The 19,928-nt window shown below is 36.6% G+C and overlaps 4 protein-coding genes across 9 annotated transcripts; 2 read left to right on the plus strand and 2 right to left on the minus strand.

Moving 5' to 3' along the window:
- Nucleotides 1-2,168: 2,168 nt before the first annotated feature.
- Nucleotides 2,169-3,086, minus strand: LOC107856378. The gene has a single exon (XM_016701401.2). It carries the CDS (start codon nt 3,084-3,086, stop codon nt 2,169-2,171), a length of 918 nt encoding a protein of 305 aa, XP_016556887.1.
- A 271-nt stretch (nt 3,087-3,357) lies between these two features.
- Nucleotides 3,358-5,832, plus strand: LOC107856379 (protein FATTY ACID EXPORT 5). 2 transcript variants are annotated; one of them, XM_016701402.2, is made up of 3 exons: nt 3,358-3,556; nt 4,641-4,725; nt 5,614-5,832. In XM_016701402.2, exons 1-3 carry the CDS (start codon nt 3,358-3,360, stop codon nt 5,684-5,686), a joined length of 357 nt encoding a protein of 118 aa, XP_016556888.1. In that variant the 3' UTR covers nt 5,687-5,832. The 2 variants fall into 2 exon arrangements, with proteins under 2 accessions (XP_016556888.1, XP_047249276.1); XM_047393320.1 differs by lacking the exon at nt 4,641-4,725.
- Nucleotides 5,833-5,959: 127 nt separating this feature from the next.
- LOC107856388 (cytochrome P450 716B1) lies at nt 5,960-8,662 on the plus strand. The gene is made up of 4 exons (XM_016701414.2): nt 5,960-7,032; nt 7,116-7,557; nt 7,635-7,822; nt 7,944-8,662. Exons 1-4 carry the CDS (start codon nt 6,538-6,540, stop codon nt 8,247-8,249), a joined length of 1,431 nt encoding a protein of 476 aa, XP_016556900.1. The 5' UTR covers nt 5,960-6,537; the 3' UTR covers nt 8,250-8,662.
- A 3,356-nt stretch (nt 8,663-12,018) lies between these two features.
- On the minus strand, nt 12,019-16,384 carry LOC107856370 (dephospho-CoA kinase). 5 transcript variants are annotated; one of them, XM_016701393.2, is made up of 5 exons: nt 16,270-16,384; nt 15,851-16,070; nt 14,895-15,040; nt 12,807-13,244; nt 12,019-12,278 (listed from the first exon to the last, which is right to left on the minus strand). In XM_016701393.2, exons 2-4 carry the CDS (start codon nt 15,956-15,958, stop codon nt 12,809-12,811), a joined length of 690 nt encoding a protein of 229 aa, XP_016556879.1. In that variant the 5' UTR covers nt 15,959-16,070; nt 16,270-16,384; the 3' UTR covers nt 12,019-12,278; nt 12,807-12,808. The 5 variants fall into 5 exon arrangements, with proteins under 5 accessions (XP_016556879.1, XP_016556877.1, XP_047249278.1 ...); XM_016701391.2 differs by having other exon boundaries at nt 12,019-12,375; XM_047393322.1 differs by having other exon boundaries at nt 15,851-16,089; nt 16,270-16,371.
- Nucleotides 16,385-19,928: the final 3,544 nt, after the last annotated feature.

Consider the following 19,928-nt stretch of genomic DNA (forward strand, 5'->3'; position numbering starts at 1 on the left):
AAATAACTAATTTCAAGATTAGTAATCTTGGAATAACTTGTTTTCCAATCAAACAATCTCTAAGTGGAATGCGTTACAGGCAGAGATTTGGTATAAGGGAAAGTTGTTGGTCATGTGATCGGGACTTTGAATTAAAAAGGACAAATAAGTTGTGCAATTAAGTGGAAGTACTCCAAGTTTTTTAAATTAAGTGGGAGGAATAAAACTTTTTTGAGTTTTTTTTTAAAGTTTTTCCGTTCCAACAACTAAACGCAATTGTTCGACAACTACGCCTAATTGTTGAACAACTAGGCATAATTGTTCGACAACTGCGCAAAATTGTTCAGACAACTAATATAGTTGTCCAACAACTATCTCAGTTGTTGAAGGAATTTAATTTTTTTAAGGGACAAGTTTGTGGGACCCACTTGTCCCCTTTTTTTAATTGGAAACTTGGAAGGCCCTTCTGGCTCATTTTTCTCCATGTGACCGGAGGTCATGAGTTCAAGCCGTGAAAATAGTCTGTGGCAGAGATGTAAGGTAAGACTGTGTAGAAAACCCCCTTATGGTGAGGCCTTTTCCTGGACCATGAATAACGAAAGCTTTAGTGCAACAAAACTAAGGGGAAGTTTGAGAACAACTATTCCTTCTGTAATAACATGTTATTTGAAGAGAATTTGCTCATGCTTTTCCTTGCAGCTCAATTTTGCAACAGCACTAAAGAGAGTCTTCCTCAAGGACAGTAAAGACTATTAGCTGCTTCAACAGCAACAAGAGTCGGAGAGTAAATTGATACAAAGTACAACTCAAATTTAACAATCCTAATACTAAGTACAGGTAGCAAGTACCCGTGAAACTAGTCATGGTGCGTGCAAGCTGCTGCAGACATCACAATTATAAAAAACTACTTGCATGCTCCTCCAAAGAGAACAATCCTAATACTAAGTACCAGTAGCAAGTACCCGTGAAACTAGTCATGGTACGTGCAAGCTGATACAGACATCACAATTATAAAAAACTATTAGCATGCTCCTCTAAAGATAACAATGCTAATACTAAGTACCGGTAGCAAGTAGCCGCGAAACTAGTCATGGTGTGTGCAAGCTGATACAAACGTCACAGTTATAGAAAACTAGCATGCTTGTCTAAAGAGAACAATCCTAGCAAGTACCCGCGAAACTAGTTATGGTGCGTGCAAGTTGATGCAGACATCACAATTATAAAAAACTACTAGCATGCTGCTCTAAAGAGAACAATCCTAATACTAAGTACCGGTAGCAACCGGCACGCCCGGACCCCGGAACTGTGGGCTGTAGCACACCGATTTGGCCGAAGACGCCCCGTTCACGCCGTTTCGCCCGTTTGACCAACCAAATGGCACCGCCCACCCAAACGGCCCACATTAGGCCGCTCCCCAGCCTCCCTGACACGCCCTGGTCGATTTTCGGCCCACAGCACGCCAGGACCCCGGGCCCACCCCAAAACCGTGAGCTATATAGCACACCGATTTGGCCCGAAAATGCCTCGTTCGCGCCTTTTCGCCGGTTTGACCACCCAAATGGCACTGCCCCGTGAAACTAGTCATGGTGTGTGCAAGTTGATACAAACATCACAATTATAAAAAGGTACTAGCATGCTCGTCTAAAGAGAGGCTTGTATAATCTCATTCTTATCTTGTGATCCAAACAAAGCTTGGTGAACTTAAGAACACTCATTACAACAACATACCTAGCGTAGTTTCACAAAGTGAAATCTAGGCGGACTTTACCCTACCTTAGAGGTAGAGAGACTGTTCCCGAGAAAACACTTGTTGGTCATTTCAATTCGTCACAATTGGCGAGCCTTTGCTTCACTCCCTCATCTTTACACCTTCTCTGATCAACAACCATGGACTCAAACACATCCAACAGATGATCCAATCCTTTGGAATTTTCTTCACCAACAGCTTTCAAAGCATATACAATGCTCTCAATGGTAGACAAACATCCAGCTTTCGGTTGACGTCTCACTTCACTATACAGACTCAGCTTCTCTACATCCAATCTCACATGTGGTAGCATCTTCAACCAAGGATTCTCATTGTACATTCTCTTTGCTTTCGCCCATGTTCCATCAAGTATTATCAAATTTTTCACTTCAAAATCAATCGCCTCAGTGCCAACTGAATCTTCACTTGGAAATAACAGCACTTAACCTGGAGGAACTGAAACTTCAAACTCCTTCACTTCTTGAAATTCACTGCTCCCATCCAATAACTTCCTTTGTATCTTTTTTACTAAAAAAGCTTTTCGAGTATCATCAATAGACGCTAATAAAGGGCATCCCGTTGCACTAAAGCTCACACTACGCGCCTGGTCTGGAGAAAGGCCGGAGTTTCCACGCTTATTCAAATCTTGATTCTCAGAGGCTAATAAAGCGCAATCCGGTGCGCAAAAGCCTCCACTATGCGTGGGGTCCAAAAAAGGAACGGAGCACAAGGGTTTATCCTGCATTTCTGCTAGAGGCTGCTTCCACGGCTTATCCAAATCTTGATTCTGAAAGGAACAAATTGCGCCATACTTCTCTATAGTAAAAGAAACAGCTGCATTACTATCAAAGTTGGAGTCTTTAATGTTTATACTACTATTTTCACCTACGTTGCTCGGACTCTTGAAAAATGTCAATGGGTGCGTTTCACATTCTGTATACGGCATAGAAAGTGAAGAGTTCGCACAACTTAGATTTTCATCCAAATCTTGAGAACCCATTTCAAGATTTGAGTTGAGAAACTGAATGACAAATTCAGCTTCATAATTAACATCAAAAACTGAGATTACACTCAGGATTTTCAGGCCAATAGAAGCAATTCTTGTGGAATTTAAAGGGTGATTTTTCTCTAAGCTGTGCTGAAGGATTGTGACAGCTATGGAGTTTTCAAGACATGGGGTTTTCAGTCTGGTGCAGAGACAGAAACGGGTTGGTTTGGAGCATGTTGGGTACATGGGTCTTTTTGTATGACCCGATTCAGTCACCATTTGTAGGGATTGAGGCAAGTTTTGAACTTGTCTAGCAAAACAATGGTTACTTCTTGAAAATGAAATGACCCTATTCTTGAAATGAATTTGCATGGAAATGGAGCAGGAGTGACCCGACTCGGGAAGTTACAGAAGAAAAGGAAGAAGATGAAAGAAGTAAATTCATGTGGTGCACATAGGGGTCACAATGGTTTATTGACTATATTACCCTTGAGACTTTATGTTCTCAGTACATTCAAGAACAAATCTTGAGGTCATTTTAGACCAATTCCAAAGTTTGAAACTTGGGAAAGCCTTTGTCTTGCTTGATCTATTGAAATCTTGGCTAAATTTGCAAAAAAAATCAGATCTTGGTGGGTAAAAGATGCATGATTTCTGCTTTACTATCCCTTATGGGTTAATTCTTGTGTGTGGTGGTGTAATTGGATATGCTAATAAAGGAAGCATTGCTTCACTTGCTGGAGGTGTTGGTACTGGATTTGCTTTGATCTTAGCTGGTTATTTGAGCCTGCAAGCATTTCATAAACGCAAAAATTCTTACTTTGCTTTGATTCTTGAAACTGGTATGTATTACCCTTTTCATTTCTGTAAATGAAACTGCATTTCAGATTGGTCAAGTTTGTGTCTTTTCTGATATATTTATGCTGATATGGTATTGAATCACAGTTCTTGATTAGTGTATAGATTCTTGTTTATGTTTGTTGTTCTTCAGATCTGAAATGTGTTAAGACTTTCTGCTTAAATTGACTGCCTTTAATAATGGGCAGTCTGGTATACTAAGCTCCGATATGCATGGGATCTGGGGTAGGTCTGGACCACATTAGGATTATCTAAGCAGCCTTACCTTGCACCTCATGGTCACAGAACAAGAACTTTTACCATGGCGCTGAGGCTCCCCTTCATGTCTCTCATGAAGAGCAAAACTGAGATGTTGTGCTATTGTCTTCGTTTCGTTAGAGTTTGTGACTCAAATTCTGTTGATCGGCCAAGAAACGTTCGCGGCGCTACCCATGTTTGTGATTTTTTGTTGGGGTCAGTGGTGGGCTCCGGGATCGGGCTTCACCCCCGCGGTATGGATCTATATGTTTTTGGACCTAGTATTTATTTGTACGCACGTATTATATAAGTGCGTTTACTGAGTCGTTTTGAAGTTTTTTAAATACATCATTCTCCTCATTGTATTCTCCATCCATCATAGTGAATTTCTCCTCCTCTGCCCATGGTTTTTTCCCGTTTCCACGTAAATCTGTGTGTTCATCTTGTTTTTCTTTTGCTTGTGGTTTGCTTATTGCTGTCTGATTCATAACAGTCTTCTCTTCTTGCGTGTTTGTCTCTTTTTTTAGAAAATAATATAATTAATGTGGACTGTATAGTTTGTACCTAAATTAATGTGAACTGCTAGTTCTTATCTGGATACTTTTATTGGATGGTACAATAATTTAGCTGCTAATCATGATTAGGTTTCCTTAGGCTTCATTTACCTTTCCAATAGCTGCTTGTTTGTATGAGGGAAGTTACATTGGAGATTGCAGCAGAATATGAAGTTGCTGTGGCTGTTAAGTCTATTTTAGGACAGTAAAAATGGGCACTCAAGCGACCATCTTTTATACTTGTTAATTTGGTGTCTTTATATCTGGTTCCAAACAGCTTGTGCAGCCACGCTAACATGGGTTATGGGGCAGCGATACATGCAAACTTCAAAAATAATGCCGGCTGTTGTTGCTGGTATCAGGTAACTGCAAACGAAAAGCATGCCATAGTACTGGTTTTGTAGTCAACTTACTTCTTGGTTGCTGTATTTTGTCTATCTTTTTAAGTATATTGGGTTTGTGAGATGTGACAAATTTAATCAAGGCACATCACAACAACATACCCAGTATGAACCTATACTAAACGCATACCTTATCCCTACCTTGTGGGGAATCGAGGCATATCACGTAGGATAATATATGAAGATGCTCTACGCTGGCCGTTATACCATCAGCAAGCAAACTAAATGTTTGGCTCTTTTTATTGAAGGTGTTAGATTTTGTTTGAAGTCGAGTCGATAATAGTGAGAAAATGTTTCAAAAGTTCATCTCATGAAATATGGGAGAAGATGATTTTGTTGGAAGGATGAAAATTTTGCTCATCTTTAGAACTGTTTTCAGACTATATTGCCATAATACAAGAACAGAATTGCCATTAGCTGTGTTATCTTGTACTTTTCTAGCTGTGTCCACATGTACTGCTCTTACTATAGCTTTAAGCTATGTTGTTTGGACTCTCCAAAAATGTTGCCACATCTGTGTCGGATCCTCAAAAAATATAATGTGTCCTGCACAAAGCTTGCAACTATACTGTGTCCCTTTTTATTCTGTTGGATGAATTATGCATACTGGAAGTTATAATTGTATCGAGCCAACTTGCACACTTTGACTATAGAAAGTATTTCCATCTGTTTGTCTTTTGGATAATCATTATATTAGGGCTCGCTTGCAGGCACCTCGGCTAACAAAAAGTCTTTGTATATGTTTCTTTTATAACAGTGATGTCCGGTCAGCTTGTGCAGCTCGACTATCAAAGAGTCTTTGTATTTGTTATATGAGGTTGATGGTAATACTTATTTTGCTCTTTGCAGTGCACTCATGGCTGGATTTTACCTGTACAAAATTGCCACAGGAGGAAACCATTTCCCACCTAAGACTGAGTAATAATCATATGATTGTTTATTTGGGATTCCAATTCCATTTTGTATGTATTGAGTGAGTATATGTGAATTATTAAGAATTGTTTTATACAGCCGGCTGAAATTGTACTTGTTTGTCAATTTTATTGAATACAATGGGATTTGCTTTCATGAGTTGAATTTTAGTTTTGTGATGTGGACATTTGACTTTGTTTTCACAGTATATCAATCTAACAAATCAATTATTGAATGATGCTCGGATCAACCCGCACGCACCTTGACTATGGTACTAGGCACCTAAGTTGCTCAGAATCTCCAAAAATGTTGCCACACCCATGGATCCTTCAAAAATACACTATTTTTGGAGAATCCGACACATGCATTGACATTTTTGAATAGCCCGAGCAACATAGCTAGGCACAGTACCTATGTTGCATCAATCTGATCAAAAAATAGATGAGATCATGACCGGGCAACTATTTCGTAGAAATTAAAAATAAGCAGATTCTTCCAGCTACCCAACTTAGTAAAGAGCGTCAACACTTTCATCACATAATTGATTTGGGCTTTGCACTACTTGTCTTTAACATAAAACAAATAACTGGCTGTGCGCGCAAACTGGCCCAGACATCACGGTTATCAAAAAATAAAGCTCAGCTCCTGTTTACCAACACTGTTCATGTCGTTCGAGTTAGACACACAATCCACAATTACAGTATAATATAGTTTGGTATCTCTAGATAAGGCATATTTTTGTTTCAAGATACCATAATGGAGCTGAGATGCTTTTCCAGAAACCAACAAAGTCTACAGCACAAGAAGATTATATAAATTCCTTCTACTTCTAAGCTCATTATTACCTTCGTATCTTCAATCATGAACATTATTATAGTAACGATTTTCCTAGTACTACTCCCGGTATTCCTCCTCCTTGTTCGGAGGAGAGGATCATCGAAGAGGATTCCACCAGGATCCCTTGGATTTCCAATCATCGGTCAAAGCCTCGGGATGCTAAGGGCAATGAGAGCCAACACAGCAGAGAAATGGCTTGAAGAAAGAGTCCAAAAATATGGCCCTATTTCGAAGCTAAACCTATTTGGCAAACCCACAGTATTCATTTATGGACAGGCTGCTAACAAGTTTGTATTTACCAGTGATGACTCTGTCCTTACTAACCAGCAGCCACAATCAGTTAAGATGATTCTGGGTGATCGTTGCCTTGGGGAACTCAATAGCGAAGATCATAAACGGGTTAGAGATGCCTTGGTATCATTCCTAAAGCCAGATAGTCTGAAGTGCTATGTTGAAAAGCTGGAAGAAGAAGTCAGAATCCACCTTGAGACTTACTGGAAAGACAAGCAAATAATTAAGGTCTGTTATGGATCCCTCTAACTATTCTTGCATGAAATCTTTAGACATTTACGACTAACTTTTGTGTATGGGGTTGATGATAGGTATTACCTTTGATGAAGAGACTAACCTTCAACATTATTTGCTCTCTCCTTTTTGGGCTTGATCGTGGATCTCGAAGAGACCAAATGGTTCAATATTTCCAGCAGATGATAGATGGGATCTGGTCAATCCCTATAAACTTGCCCTTTACGCGATTCAATCGCAGCCTCAAGGCAAGCAAAGAAGTTCAAAAGATGCTGAAACAACTTATTTCAGAGAAGCGATATGAGTTTGAGAACAACTTAGCTTCATCTCGCCAGGACCTCATCACCTGTTTGCTCAGCATCCGTGGAGAGAACAACCAAGAACTCATGTCTGAAAATGAAATCATTCATAATGTCATGCTCATCATGGTTGCAGGACATGACACTTCATCCATCTTGATAACTTTCATGATAAGACTTTTAGCAAACAATCAGAACATCCATGCAGCTGTCCTTAAAGGTAAGAACCCCTCTGATTTTCATTCAGACTCGAGTGGACTCTTTCGGTTTCTTCTAAATAAACTTGTGGAAACGCAGAACAAGAAGAGATAGCAAAGAGCAAGTCATCTGGAGAGTCCCTAACTTGGGAAGACCTTGGCAAGATGAAGTACACCTGGAGAGTGGCAATGGAGACACTGAGAATGTTCCCTCCCGTTTTCGGAGGCTTCAGACAGACTGTAAAAGACATCGAGTATGGGGGTTACCTCATACCAAAAGGATGGAAAGTAAGATCAACAACCCCATCTTTAAAATCGTCCATTCTTCAACCAGTCAATTTTGGTTGTACTCCGTTGTTTTCTGATAGTCGTAATCCACATTTAACCACTGCTTAATGGCTTTACATAGATATTCTGGGTAACTGCTAAAACACACATGGATAGCAACATTTTCCAAGAACCAGAGAAGTTTGATCCAGCACGCTTTGAGGATACATCATCTTTGCCTCCTTACAACTTTGTTCCATTTGGAGGGGGAGCTCGTATATGTCCTGGATACGAGTTGGCAAAGATCGAAACTTTGGTCACAATCCATTACCTAGTAACACATTTCACATGGAAGCTTTGTTGTACAGACGATTCCTTCAGCAGGGACCCAACGCTAGTACCAACTCAAGGACTTCCCATTCAAATAACTCCCAGAAAATCTCTATAATTTAATTTCAGTCATACATGTTACTCCAGGAAGCAAATATATGATGCAAGAATAAAGCAATGGCTTGTGTGGCTGTACCTAGCCATTAAAGTCGCAAGGAGTTGAAGGTTTTTGTCAGTCTCTCAGCTGTTAGTTAGCACTTATGTCTGTCTGTTTCTGGGAATTGGACACTTTTGGTCCTCTTATTCTTCCTCATTATCACATACTAGATACAGAAATAGCTTAACCTTCAAGGTTTCTTTTTCCTTTTTATCATATGCTGCACTGTTCCATTACTGAGTTTTCAATATGGCATCAGATTACTCCCTTTATTATGATGTACTAGTTCTTGAATACGTGTATTGCACATGTATCCCATATTAATATGTACATCTTTCTTAAATGATATAAAACAATATTAAAATAAGTCTCAACTTTACGAGGTTCCTTTCGTTTTTCAACTATCAAAAAGTCTTTCTATCTACTTGTCTTTCTTATAACAGTGGTATTTGAGTCAGCTTATGCATCTCAAGTAACGAAAAATCATTGTGGGCACCTTAGACTACCAAAAAGTTTCTACTACTCTTTTTTTCAATTTGCACACCTCAACTATCGAGAAGTCATTGTATCTGTTTGTTTTCTTTTCATAATCGTAACATCAGGATCAACTTGCGAGCAGCCCAACTATTAAAAAGTCTCTGTATTTACCATATGAATTATGAAAAGAAAATGTCCAGACCAACATGCGCATACCTTGACTACTTAACCAGAGACCTGCAACTTCCCACCAGCATAAGTACCAGGCAAAGTATTACTAATGCTATATCAATCTGTCAAATAAATCATCAGATGTAAGGATCATCACCACTTTCTTCATATGATTGATTTGGACTCTGCAACTTGTGTTTTTAATCAAAGCCAAAGCAGAACTGTCCTGTTTACCAACACAGTTATTTTTGGACTCTGCAACTTGTGTTTTTAATCAAAGCCAAAGCAGAACTGTCCTGTTTACCAACACAGTTATTTTTGGATATGTTGGTTGTCTAATATACCACAATCACTAGAAAGTATAGTTTTGGTATCTCTAGATGTGGCATATACCACAATCACTGGAAAGTATACTTTGGCATATCTAGATTTTGACCTTTAAATCCATCTAGAATGGGCTTACAGACTACTTGCTTAAAGCTTGGAACTTTTCAAGCTTTTACTGTTAGAATATGAATAGGAATAGCATATAGAATTCTACTTAAAAAGGGATTGTAATGTAGTGTCCTATTAGGAATAGGATTGGAATGTAGTGTCTATAAATAGGGTCTCAATGTAATAATTTAGGGACAACAATTTTCAATAATATTTTCTCCATTAATTCTCACATGGTATCAGAGCGTTGGTGAGAAACATCGAAAAAAAAGAAAGGTCACCATGCGTCAATTCCGGTGACTGATTTGTGTCATATTTTATATTGCTCAATCTAACACCACAGGTGATCAACGAGTGTATTTATCTGGCAAGGAATATAATGAGTATCTTCAGTATCAAGCAAGTAAGCATATATTTCTACCAATAGCCTCAACTGCACAATCTCCTACCTTTGGATCATGGGTTGTGGACTCAGGTGCTTCTGATCATATTTCTGGTGATAAATCACTTTTGTCTGATATTGTTTATTCACAATCTCTTCCGGCTATTACTTTAGCTAATGAAATTCAAACAGAGCCAAAAGGAGTTGGACAAGCCAAACCCCTATCTTCTGTCACTCTAGACTCTGTTCTTTATGTCCTTGGTTGTCCTTTTAATCTTGCATCTGTTAGTCATTTGACACGTGCCCTTGATTGTAGTATAACTTTTTATGATGATTCTTTTCTAATGCAGGACCGCAAAACGGGACAGACAATTGGCATAGGACATGAATCACAAGGCCTTTACCATCTTGCCTCTTCAAATTCCTTCACAAATATTTGGGCTTGATTATAGTGACACTTTCTCTCCCGTGGCTAAAATAGCATCAGTCCGTCTTTTTCTCTCTATGGCTGCCATTCGTCATTGGCCTCTTTATCAGTTGGACATTAAGAATGTTTTTCTGTCTGGTGATCTTGAGGAAGAAGTTTATATGGAGCAACCACCTGGTTTTGTTGCTCAGAGGGAGTCTAGTAGCCTTGTTTGTCGATTGCGCAAGTCACTCTTATGGTTTGAAACAATCTCCTCGAGCCTGGTTCGAAAAGTTTAGCACAGTTATTCAGGAGTTTGGCATGATTCATAGTGGAGCTGATCATTCAGTGTTTTATCGTCATTCTGAACCAAATCTGTGTATTTATTTGGTGGTTTATGTTGACGATATTATTATCCCCGGCAATAATCAAGATGGCAACACTAACTTGAAGCAACATCTCTTTCAGCATTTCCAGACTAAAGACCTTTGCAGATTGAAATACTTTTTAGGTATTGAGGTTGCTCAGTCCAGCTCAGGTATTGTTATTTCTTAACGCAAGTATGCTTTAGACATTCTTGAGGAAATCGGAATGATGGGATGTCGACCCATTGACACTCCTATGGATCCAAATGCTGAACTTCTGCCAGGACAGGGGAAGCCACTCAGTGATCCTAGAAGGTATAGGCGGTTGGTTGGAAAGTTGAATTATCTCACAGTGACTAGACCTGACATCTCTTTTCCTGTGAGTGTCGTAAGTCAGTTTATGACTTTCCCCTGTGATAGTCATTGGGATGCAATTGTTTGGATTTTGCGATATATAAAGTCATCTCCAGGTAAAGGACTACTTTTTGAGGATCGAGGCCATGAGCATATCATTGGATATACAAATGCTGATTCGGCAAGATCACCCTCTAATAGACGTCCTATATCTGGATATTGTATTTTAGTATGAGGTAATTTGGTGTTCTGGAAGAGTAAGAAACAGAGTGTGGTTATCTAGTGCCCAAGCAGAATATCGAGCAATGGCTACAGCAACTTGCGAGCTGATTTGGATCAAGCAATTGCTGAGAGAATTAAAATTTAGAGAAACTGGTAAGATGAAACTTGTATGTGATAATCAGGCAGCTCTTCATATTGCATCTAATCCAGTGTTCCATGAGAGGACCAAGCACATAAGATTGATTGTCACTTTGTCACAGAAAAGATACTCTCGGGAGATATTGTTACAAAATTTGTGAAGTCAAGTGATCAACTTACTGATATCTTCACTAAGTTCCTCACCAGTCCCCATATTAATTACATTTGTAACAAGCTTGGTACATATGACTTGTATGCACCAGTTTGAGGGGGAGTGTTAGAATATGAATAGGAATAGCATATAGAATTCTACTTAGAAAGGGATTGTAATGTAGTGTCCAATTAGAAATAGGATTGGAATGTAGTGTGTATAAATAGGGTCTCAATGTAAAAATTTAGGGACAACAATTTCAATAATATTTTCTCCATTAATTCTCACATTTACCATGAGTAATATACTCCCTCCGTCCCATTTTATGTGTCGTCATTTCCTGTTTTGGTCCGTCCCGAAAAGAATGTCACCTTTCCTTATTTGGCAACTATTTAATGACATCATTCTCATTTTATTCTTAGTGGGTCCCACTTATTAAGAAAAGACAACTAAAAGGTAAATATTAAATTAACTTTAAGAGGGGCAATTTTGTAAACTTTACAAAGTCATTACTTATTTCTTAAATTCCTTGAAGTTTCCACCTTTGATATTGGTTAACAAAAAGAACAATCTTATCCCTTATTTATCAGACTAAAAATGAGTTCTTGACTGCAACTGACAACAAGTACTATGTAAAGAACACGTAACTTCCAATTTTAAGAAAAGTACATCCCAATATATTAAAGCTCCCGGACCAAACATCAAACAGCAAGGCATGACTAATCAGAATTCAAACTCAAACAAAACATCAAGGCATCACCAGCAGTTAAGACGTACACTGAGATATGACTAATCAGAACACGATGAGCTAAAAACTGGAATCACCAGCAGCCAATTTCCATCCAAACTCACACTTAATCATCATCCAGTTCACATCTTAGCCCTCTACCTGACAAGACAACATTGGAACAGCAAACAGTGACACCTTTGTAGACCAACCTTCACAACTGGGGCTGTCTTTATTTTGTACACTACATGACGATAACCTATTAAGAGAAGATATTTATAAGGGGTCGTGGTGGAAGAACTAAATTTCAACAGAGAAGAAAGTTTGATGAAGCTAGTGCTATGTTGCCAGATTCAGCACTTCGAATCCTCAGAATGCAACATCTTGTTTGAAGAAAAACGTGGACATGCACAGCCATATTTGTGGGTTTATTTCAAGAAACACCAAAATGCTCCAAAGAAACACCAAAATGTATCATGATCCTTTACTTTAATGAGTCAGTCCAAGTGTATGATCGAAAGTATCCTACTACAACTTTAAACATATCACACGGGTATCTAATAAAGCATAGGAATTACAAAAACAGCTCTTTTTTAAATAAACAGTACACAAAAGTAGTGCTCAATTAGTGTGCCTTCTGCCATGGAGAAATGCATACAGTGTGTTAGTTCAAAATATATGAGTTATTACCTTCATGAACTTTTCTTGAAAATAGCAACACTGACAAAAGTGGAGAACAACGCTAGAAAAGCTCCATTTCTTGAGAGCATAAACTCAATCCAGGTCAAGGGTTTAGTAATCTCAGTTAAAACATTTTGGAATTGCTCATGCAGAGCTTCCAGTGAGCTGGTGTTATCAATTACAATATCTGCCTTTGACCGCTTGAGATCCAGGGACATCTGTGCATTTATCCTCCTTTTGGCCTCCTCCTCCGTAGATCCATCTCTTGTCATGAGCCGCTGCAGCTGTGTCTCAGGGTCAACCCAAATAACAACAATGGGTTTAGTCCATTTATCCATCTTGGCCTCAAACAAAAGAGGAACATCCAGAACAATAATGGAGCAACCCTTTATCCACAACTTTATAACTTCCATTAAAATGCCACGTGAGATAAATGGTGCTAGCAACCTACAGAGACATAATTCCATGTTCAAAACCTTACATTGCAAAAGAAACCATTATGTGATACTGCACCAATTCAACTCTTAGACAATCTGATAAAACTAGGCCTAAATATTATTTAGAGCAAAGCAAGAAATAAATAGTAGCATCTATTCCAGCAAGCATATGGTGGAAAGTGGAATCTAGAGAAATGCTATATGTTTTGAAGACAAAGGAGAGCCCATTGAGAGGATCAAAATGAACTGTTTACTTTTGATTTATTTTGGGTGTAAACAGAGTTATATTAATGATGCTGGAGCAGAGACAAAACTTATAGTATAATATCTTTAAGAATAGAAAGAGATGCATTTTTTGGCAGTTTATAAATACTTTTGATAGCACCAAGATAGTTACCTTTTATCAACAAAAAAATTAAAAAAAAATAGTAGCCTCATATTCTGTAATTTAAGTACAGTTTACTGCTACTTATCTTCTCCAGAGGCAGCAGTATTGCCAATGATAAAGCAAACAATCTCAACAGGCCAACTTTAGATCATTATTGCCATAAAACTACTATATAGACCATATTAAATCTTCAAGCTTGCCCACAAAGTTGAATAGCTCCTATGTTTGTTGTCGGAATTGTACTCTTAAACAATCAATCAAATAAGCCTCATTGCCAGAGTAATCTGAGGTTGACAATATGAATCCTCTATCTCTGTTCAGGCTGTTTTATTCCACCACTCTATAAGTAGTCTTTTAAGACTACAAAGAGTTTCTGTAACCTGGAGCTTCTCTAAATCTAGATGTATTTCTAAACTGAAACAGAATCTAGTCCAGCAAGAACAGCAATCCTGCAATTATCATCACATGCCTTAATGAGTGGAAATAGCTTCAAACACGAGGCATCTGTAGGTCTTCATTTCTCAAAGAGTTACTAATCCGCCAATACAATGAGATGATTATTTTTTACTGACCAAAGTCAAAGTAAACAGCCTCTTGGGAAATGCAGGATAAGGCTGCATACAATAGACCCTTGTGGTAGGCTGTTCCCAAGATCCCGCGCATAGCGAGAGCTTAGTGCACCAAGATTCCATTTTTAAAGTCAATCAAATGCCATTTATAAAAGCTTTTTTAAGCATTTAGTTCCAATATTTTGATATGTAAAAATTTGATATCTCTAGTGTTTACTTGTAGTTTCAATTTCTCTGAGTTCATCCCTAATATCACTCCAAAAGTTGGTTGATGAGCATTCTCAAGTACCAAGGCATGGAAGCACAATGTCTCATTTTTCGTGGAAAACTTTAAGTTCACAAGGAAGCTCCAAAATCACCATGATGAAAGCAAACCAGAATCAGCAATAGGTTCAGTTCCAGATACACAGTTTTTTTCTAGATATCTCTTTCTTATTGATGTTGTTCTGGTGAAAACGAGAAAAAGCAAGATGATGGACTATATTTCTTCTTCTCTTGATTTGACAACAAATATCCAATTGACATAGCAAATACAGGACTAATCAGCTGTCGGGCGATTCCTTTTTTTTATTTTTCTAACCTTTTGACATCACCTTATATCTGACTTACATTTGAGCATGTAAAATTAATAGCAATAAACCAGGAACTCTTAAGCAGTAGAATTTTGCTCAGCAACTATTTTATAGTTTCATAACTATTTTACCTGTTAAGAAGCTGACGTTTTTCAGGATCAGCAAATACTATTTGACCTAGCTTTGCCCGATCAACTTCTCCATTATCCAGCAAGATGTCCTCACTAAATGCAGCCACAACCTTTTTCCAACCACCAGTTCCTTTCTTCAAAACGTTCTACATAATTTCATGTTTTTGTCAGTAAAGAGCTAGCTTTATCTAAGGATTTACAAAATTTAGCGGATGGAGACACAACTCAAGTACAAACATTTAAGACTCTTTGCATTCAATAAAAAAACTAAATGAACCTAGTAATAGAATGAGAAAAGCAACAACAACAACAACATACCCAGTGTATTCCCACATAGTGGGGTCTGGGGAGGGTAGAGTGTACGCAGACCATACCACTAGTTAAGGTGAAGTAGAGGTTGTTTCCGATAGACCCCCAGCTTAGGACTGATAACAGTGTAGCAATCACAAAACATAAATGCGTATAGACTAGTACGGTATGCAAAATAAACTAACACCGCTATTCTACATAATTTCATGTTTTTGTCAGTAAAGAGCTAGCTTTATCTAAGGATTTACAAAATTTAGCGGATGGAGACACAATAACTCAAGTACAAACATTTAAGACTCTTGGCATTCAATAAAAAAACTAAATGAATCTAGTAATAGAATGAGAAAAGCAACAACAACAACAACATACCCAGTGTATTCCCACATAGTGGGGTCTAGGGAGGGTAGAGTGTACGCAGACCATACCACTAGTACAGGTGAAGTAGAGAGGTTGTTTCCGATAGACCCCAGCTTAGGACCAATAACAGTATAGCAATCACAAAACATAAATGCGATAGACCAGTACGGTATGCAAAATAAACTAACACCGCTATCCACAAAAATAACACTACAGCCACAAGATAATACTAAAAACAATCTATCCGAAATCAAATAGAATGAGAAAAGCAAGAGGAAAAAAGTAGTTACACGAGCTACAATGTCAGCATCAACAACAGGTATGCCATGAGCCTTGAAAAGGTTGGAGACAGTGCTCTTCCCTGAAGCAATTCCTCCGGTCAGTCCAACTATCCTCATTCTTATATCCAGCAAAAATCACGTAATGAGGAACAACTAAGGCTGCTCAAAGACAGTTGCTTCCAATGCCTTACTATTCCATTGCTAAACTAGCTTCTTGATTCCAGGATATCTTCAATGTCAAATTCGAACTGACCAATAAGTTGCAGGTTTATTACCAGAAAAAAAAAATACTAAAACACATAACTTCTTAGCATAAAATTGCAGATCCCTATAGTGCGGTAGAAACATTTTCAAGATAAAAAGAGACAAATATGAAAAAGAAATTTAAATTGCTGACAATGAAACTAAGCAGAGATGAAGAAACTTACCGTGAAATGTCTTTCAGTGAGTGAAATCGGCGAAGAAGGAGAGAAGAGAGGAGTGGAGTTGGGCCGGGTCGGGTTACTCCGAAATTGGGGGCAATATTGTGGGGGGGAAATGACAATGCATTCGCCATTTATACATATACTAGACACTTATGTGACACAAATACAATTTTGATAATTAATTATTAAAATAATTTTAATTTTTAATTTTTGTGATTTATAATATTATTTCTTTTATTTCAATTTAAGTGATACTAATATAATTTTAAAAGTTAACTTATGTGGTAGTAATATAATTTTGATAGTTAATCAAATATTTTATGTCGACATATCATTTTGTGTCTATTTTATGAAATATTATTAATTTTTTAATACGATCGTAATAATTAATTAGAGGTGGTATAGTAAAATCACGATTGAAACAGCGAAGAACTCGTGTCTTAAATGACTTATAATAACTAATTAGAAGTGATATAATAAAGTTACTTTAAAAAATAATTGTGAAAAAAGCATAAATAGGCATCATATAAGACATCAAGTTAATTTAAAAAATCAAAAATTAATTTATTATTTTTTGTCAATTTTATATTTTTTATTAAATATTATAATTTTTTAATACTTAAATAACCTATAGTAATTAATTTGGGGTAATATAATCAAATTACGGTTGAAGCAGCTGAACCAGGCAACACAAGTAAGCATGTCGATTATTTTATATTTTTATTTAATATTATAAATTTTTAAATACTTAAATAACTTATAGTAATTAATTAGAATAATATAATAAAATTACGATTGAAGCAGCTGAAGCAAGAAGCACAAGCAGGCATATAGTAGACGTGCCTGCTTATTGATATAATAATAACTAGTTGGCTAAGCTGTGCTACGCATGGGCCCAAAATTCATCTTTGAAAATTTTACGTTATGTAAAATTTTATCATTTAATTAAAACTTTTATTTGTTTGGTTGATAAATCCATAGTTAAGCATATATTATTATATTTAGATTAATAAAATTTATATAAGAATATTTTGAGCTGTTAATATGACACTCATATAATTTCGAGGCAATCAAATATTTTTTAAAAATTTTTATGTTTTTTTAAAAAATATTTACAATTATTAATTATTCTGATTTATATTACTTTTCAAATAGTAATTATTAATTATATAATAAAATATTTTAAGTCTTTCGCATGAATTATATGCTATCCCAAAAATGTAATTTCATTCTCACAATGGGGAGTGTAATACATTCGCCCCTAAGTCAGCGCCACGTCATTGTCATGCAAGCCAGGCAAGAAAAAATAAATTAAAAGATATATATATATATATATCGTTTAACTTGGCCCCAATTGATATTATGTGTAATTGAGCTAGATAGTAGTAAGCTTCTTGTAGAAGAAGAATAAGTACAGATTCAGAAGGAAGAAGAATAAAGAAGTGTAGAGAGAAGGATCATTAGAGATAGAAGAGTAGACATGTTTATGAGCTAACCAACTAACTAACTAACAGTTTATACAGTTCATGTAACTAACTGGAAAACAGTTAAAACAGAAAAATGGAAATTAGTCTACTTTGTTTCTTCTTTGTTCTGCTGCATTCTTCGTATATTCGACATTCCCCCTTAAGTTAGGAAGGTGTGAAGATGTCATAAATTCCTAACTTGGCATTAAGATGAACTTGTTGTGCTATGTCAGCTCCTTAGTTAGCATGTCTGCAGGTTGATCTTGAGTTGCAATATAATGAGTCCTGATTATCCCTTGGACAATTTTTTTTTCTGATAAAGAAGCAATCAATGTCAATGTGTTTTGCCTTCTCATGATATATTGGATTTGTTGTTGTTTGTAAAGCAGACTCGCTATCACTGAATACATCTACATGTAGCATCACTTCACATCCAACTTCTTTCTTCAGACCTAGAATCCATATCAACTCTGTTATTACTGGTGCAAGACTTTTAAATTCATATCAATTCTGCTGTTACTACTGTCTAAATTCTGCCTCAGCTGAGCTCTTAGAAACAAAAGTTTGTTTCTTTGACTTTCAGGATGGTACTATTGATTCTCCAACCTTCACAAAATAGCCAATTACAGACCTTCTAGTTTATGGACAGGACAGGATGCCCAGCCTGCATCATAATACGCAATCGCTCTATCATTTGTATCACTAGACAGTGGCACGCCCTGATCAGGTCAATTCTTAACATACTTCACAACTCTAAGTGTTGCCTCCATGTGTGATATGATGAAAAAAGGGACAACCCGATACACTAAAACTCCTGCTATGCGTAGGGTCCGGGAAAGGGGCCCCACCATAAGGGTGTATTGTACGCAGTCTTACCTTATATTTCTGTCAGAGACTGTTTCCAATACTTGAACCCGTGACCTCCTGATCACATGACAACAACTTTTTCAGTTACTCCATTCTTATGATGACTCAACTAATAATTATTACATCAGAAAGTCACTTTCTTTCTTGTAAATAATTGGAATCAAGAAAAATGGTGACTTTCTTAGAAAATAACTATTATATGAAAAATCAACCTTGAGAAAAACACAAACAAGATCGATATGGATTGTGATATTCGCGAAGAAGCAAGCCTTTATGTTCCTATGTTTGTATATTATGGTGGATAAAAAAATGAACCCTGCAACAAATAGCATGGGTGTTTTGTATTGTATCGAACCCCCCACATGGTAGCGATCCACCTAAAGATTTTGATTCCAGTGGGAACAACTATGATCATGGTAGTTGCTAGGGGTGTACAGATCAAACTGTCAAGTCAAACCAAACCAAACCGAGAAAAAAAACCGACTTATGGTTTGATTTGGTTTGGATGGTTTGGCGTTTGAAAAAAAAACAATCATTTTTTGTTTGGTTTGGTGTTAACAAAAAAAAAAGTCAAATCGAACTCAAATCAAACCGACATAATATATATATATATATATATATATATATGTATGTATATATATGCATATATATAATTTAACTTTTTATACATAAAATATTAATTATAATCTACTTTTTAAATACTTTTTCAATTAGTTTTATTAATTTCCAATATTTAGAAAGTAGGTGTGTGTGTATATATATATTAAGTTGTAATATTTGTCCATTAATTGCTAATAAAATAATCCAAAACCCAATATAAACTTAAAACCGACACTTTTCACTCTTTATCTTACTTTTTAGTTTCAAGAGATTTTTTCGCTCCTCAACTTTTCATAATTGAGTTTTTTCATTAGCACATGAGTGAAAACATAATTGATCTAGTTTTCAATCACGATATAATTGTAAAAAATAAGGATTATAAAAAAAAACCCAAAAAAATCGAAAAATCCGAAAGAACCGACTAAGATCTAAACCTAAAAAAACTGATTTTATGTTGGTTTGATTTGGTTTATAGTTTTAATAAACCGACAAAATTGGTTTGATTTTTATTCAATAAAAAATCAAACCAACCCAACCTATGTACACTCTTAGTAGCTGCGGTAAAGTAGGCACGGATATCAACGTCAAAGGTACATTAAACGAACAAGTATTGGAAAGGACCTGAGAGGGGTAAAACACAACGTTAAAGTAAAGATAAGACTAGCAAAAGAAATATTGTTGTAATTTTTTAAAATAATAAATTCATAGTATAATTTCATTCATGCTTCA

Source organism: Capsicum annuum, chromosome 7, assembly GCF_002878395.1.
Source record: "Capsicum annuum cultivar UCD-10X-F1 chromosome 7, UCD10Xv1.1, whole genome shotgun sequence".
Classification (NCBI taxonomy): domain Eukaryota; kingdom Viridiplantae; phylum Streptophyta; class Magnoliopsida; order Solanales; family Solanaceae; genus Capsicum; species Capsicum annuum.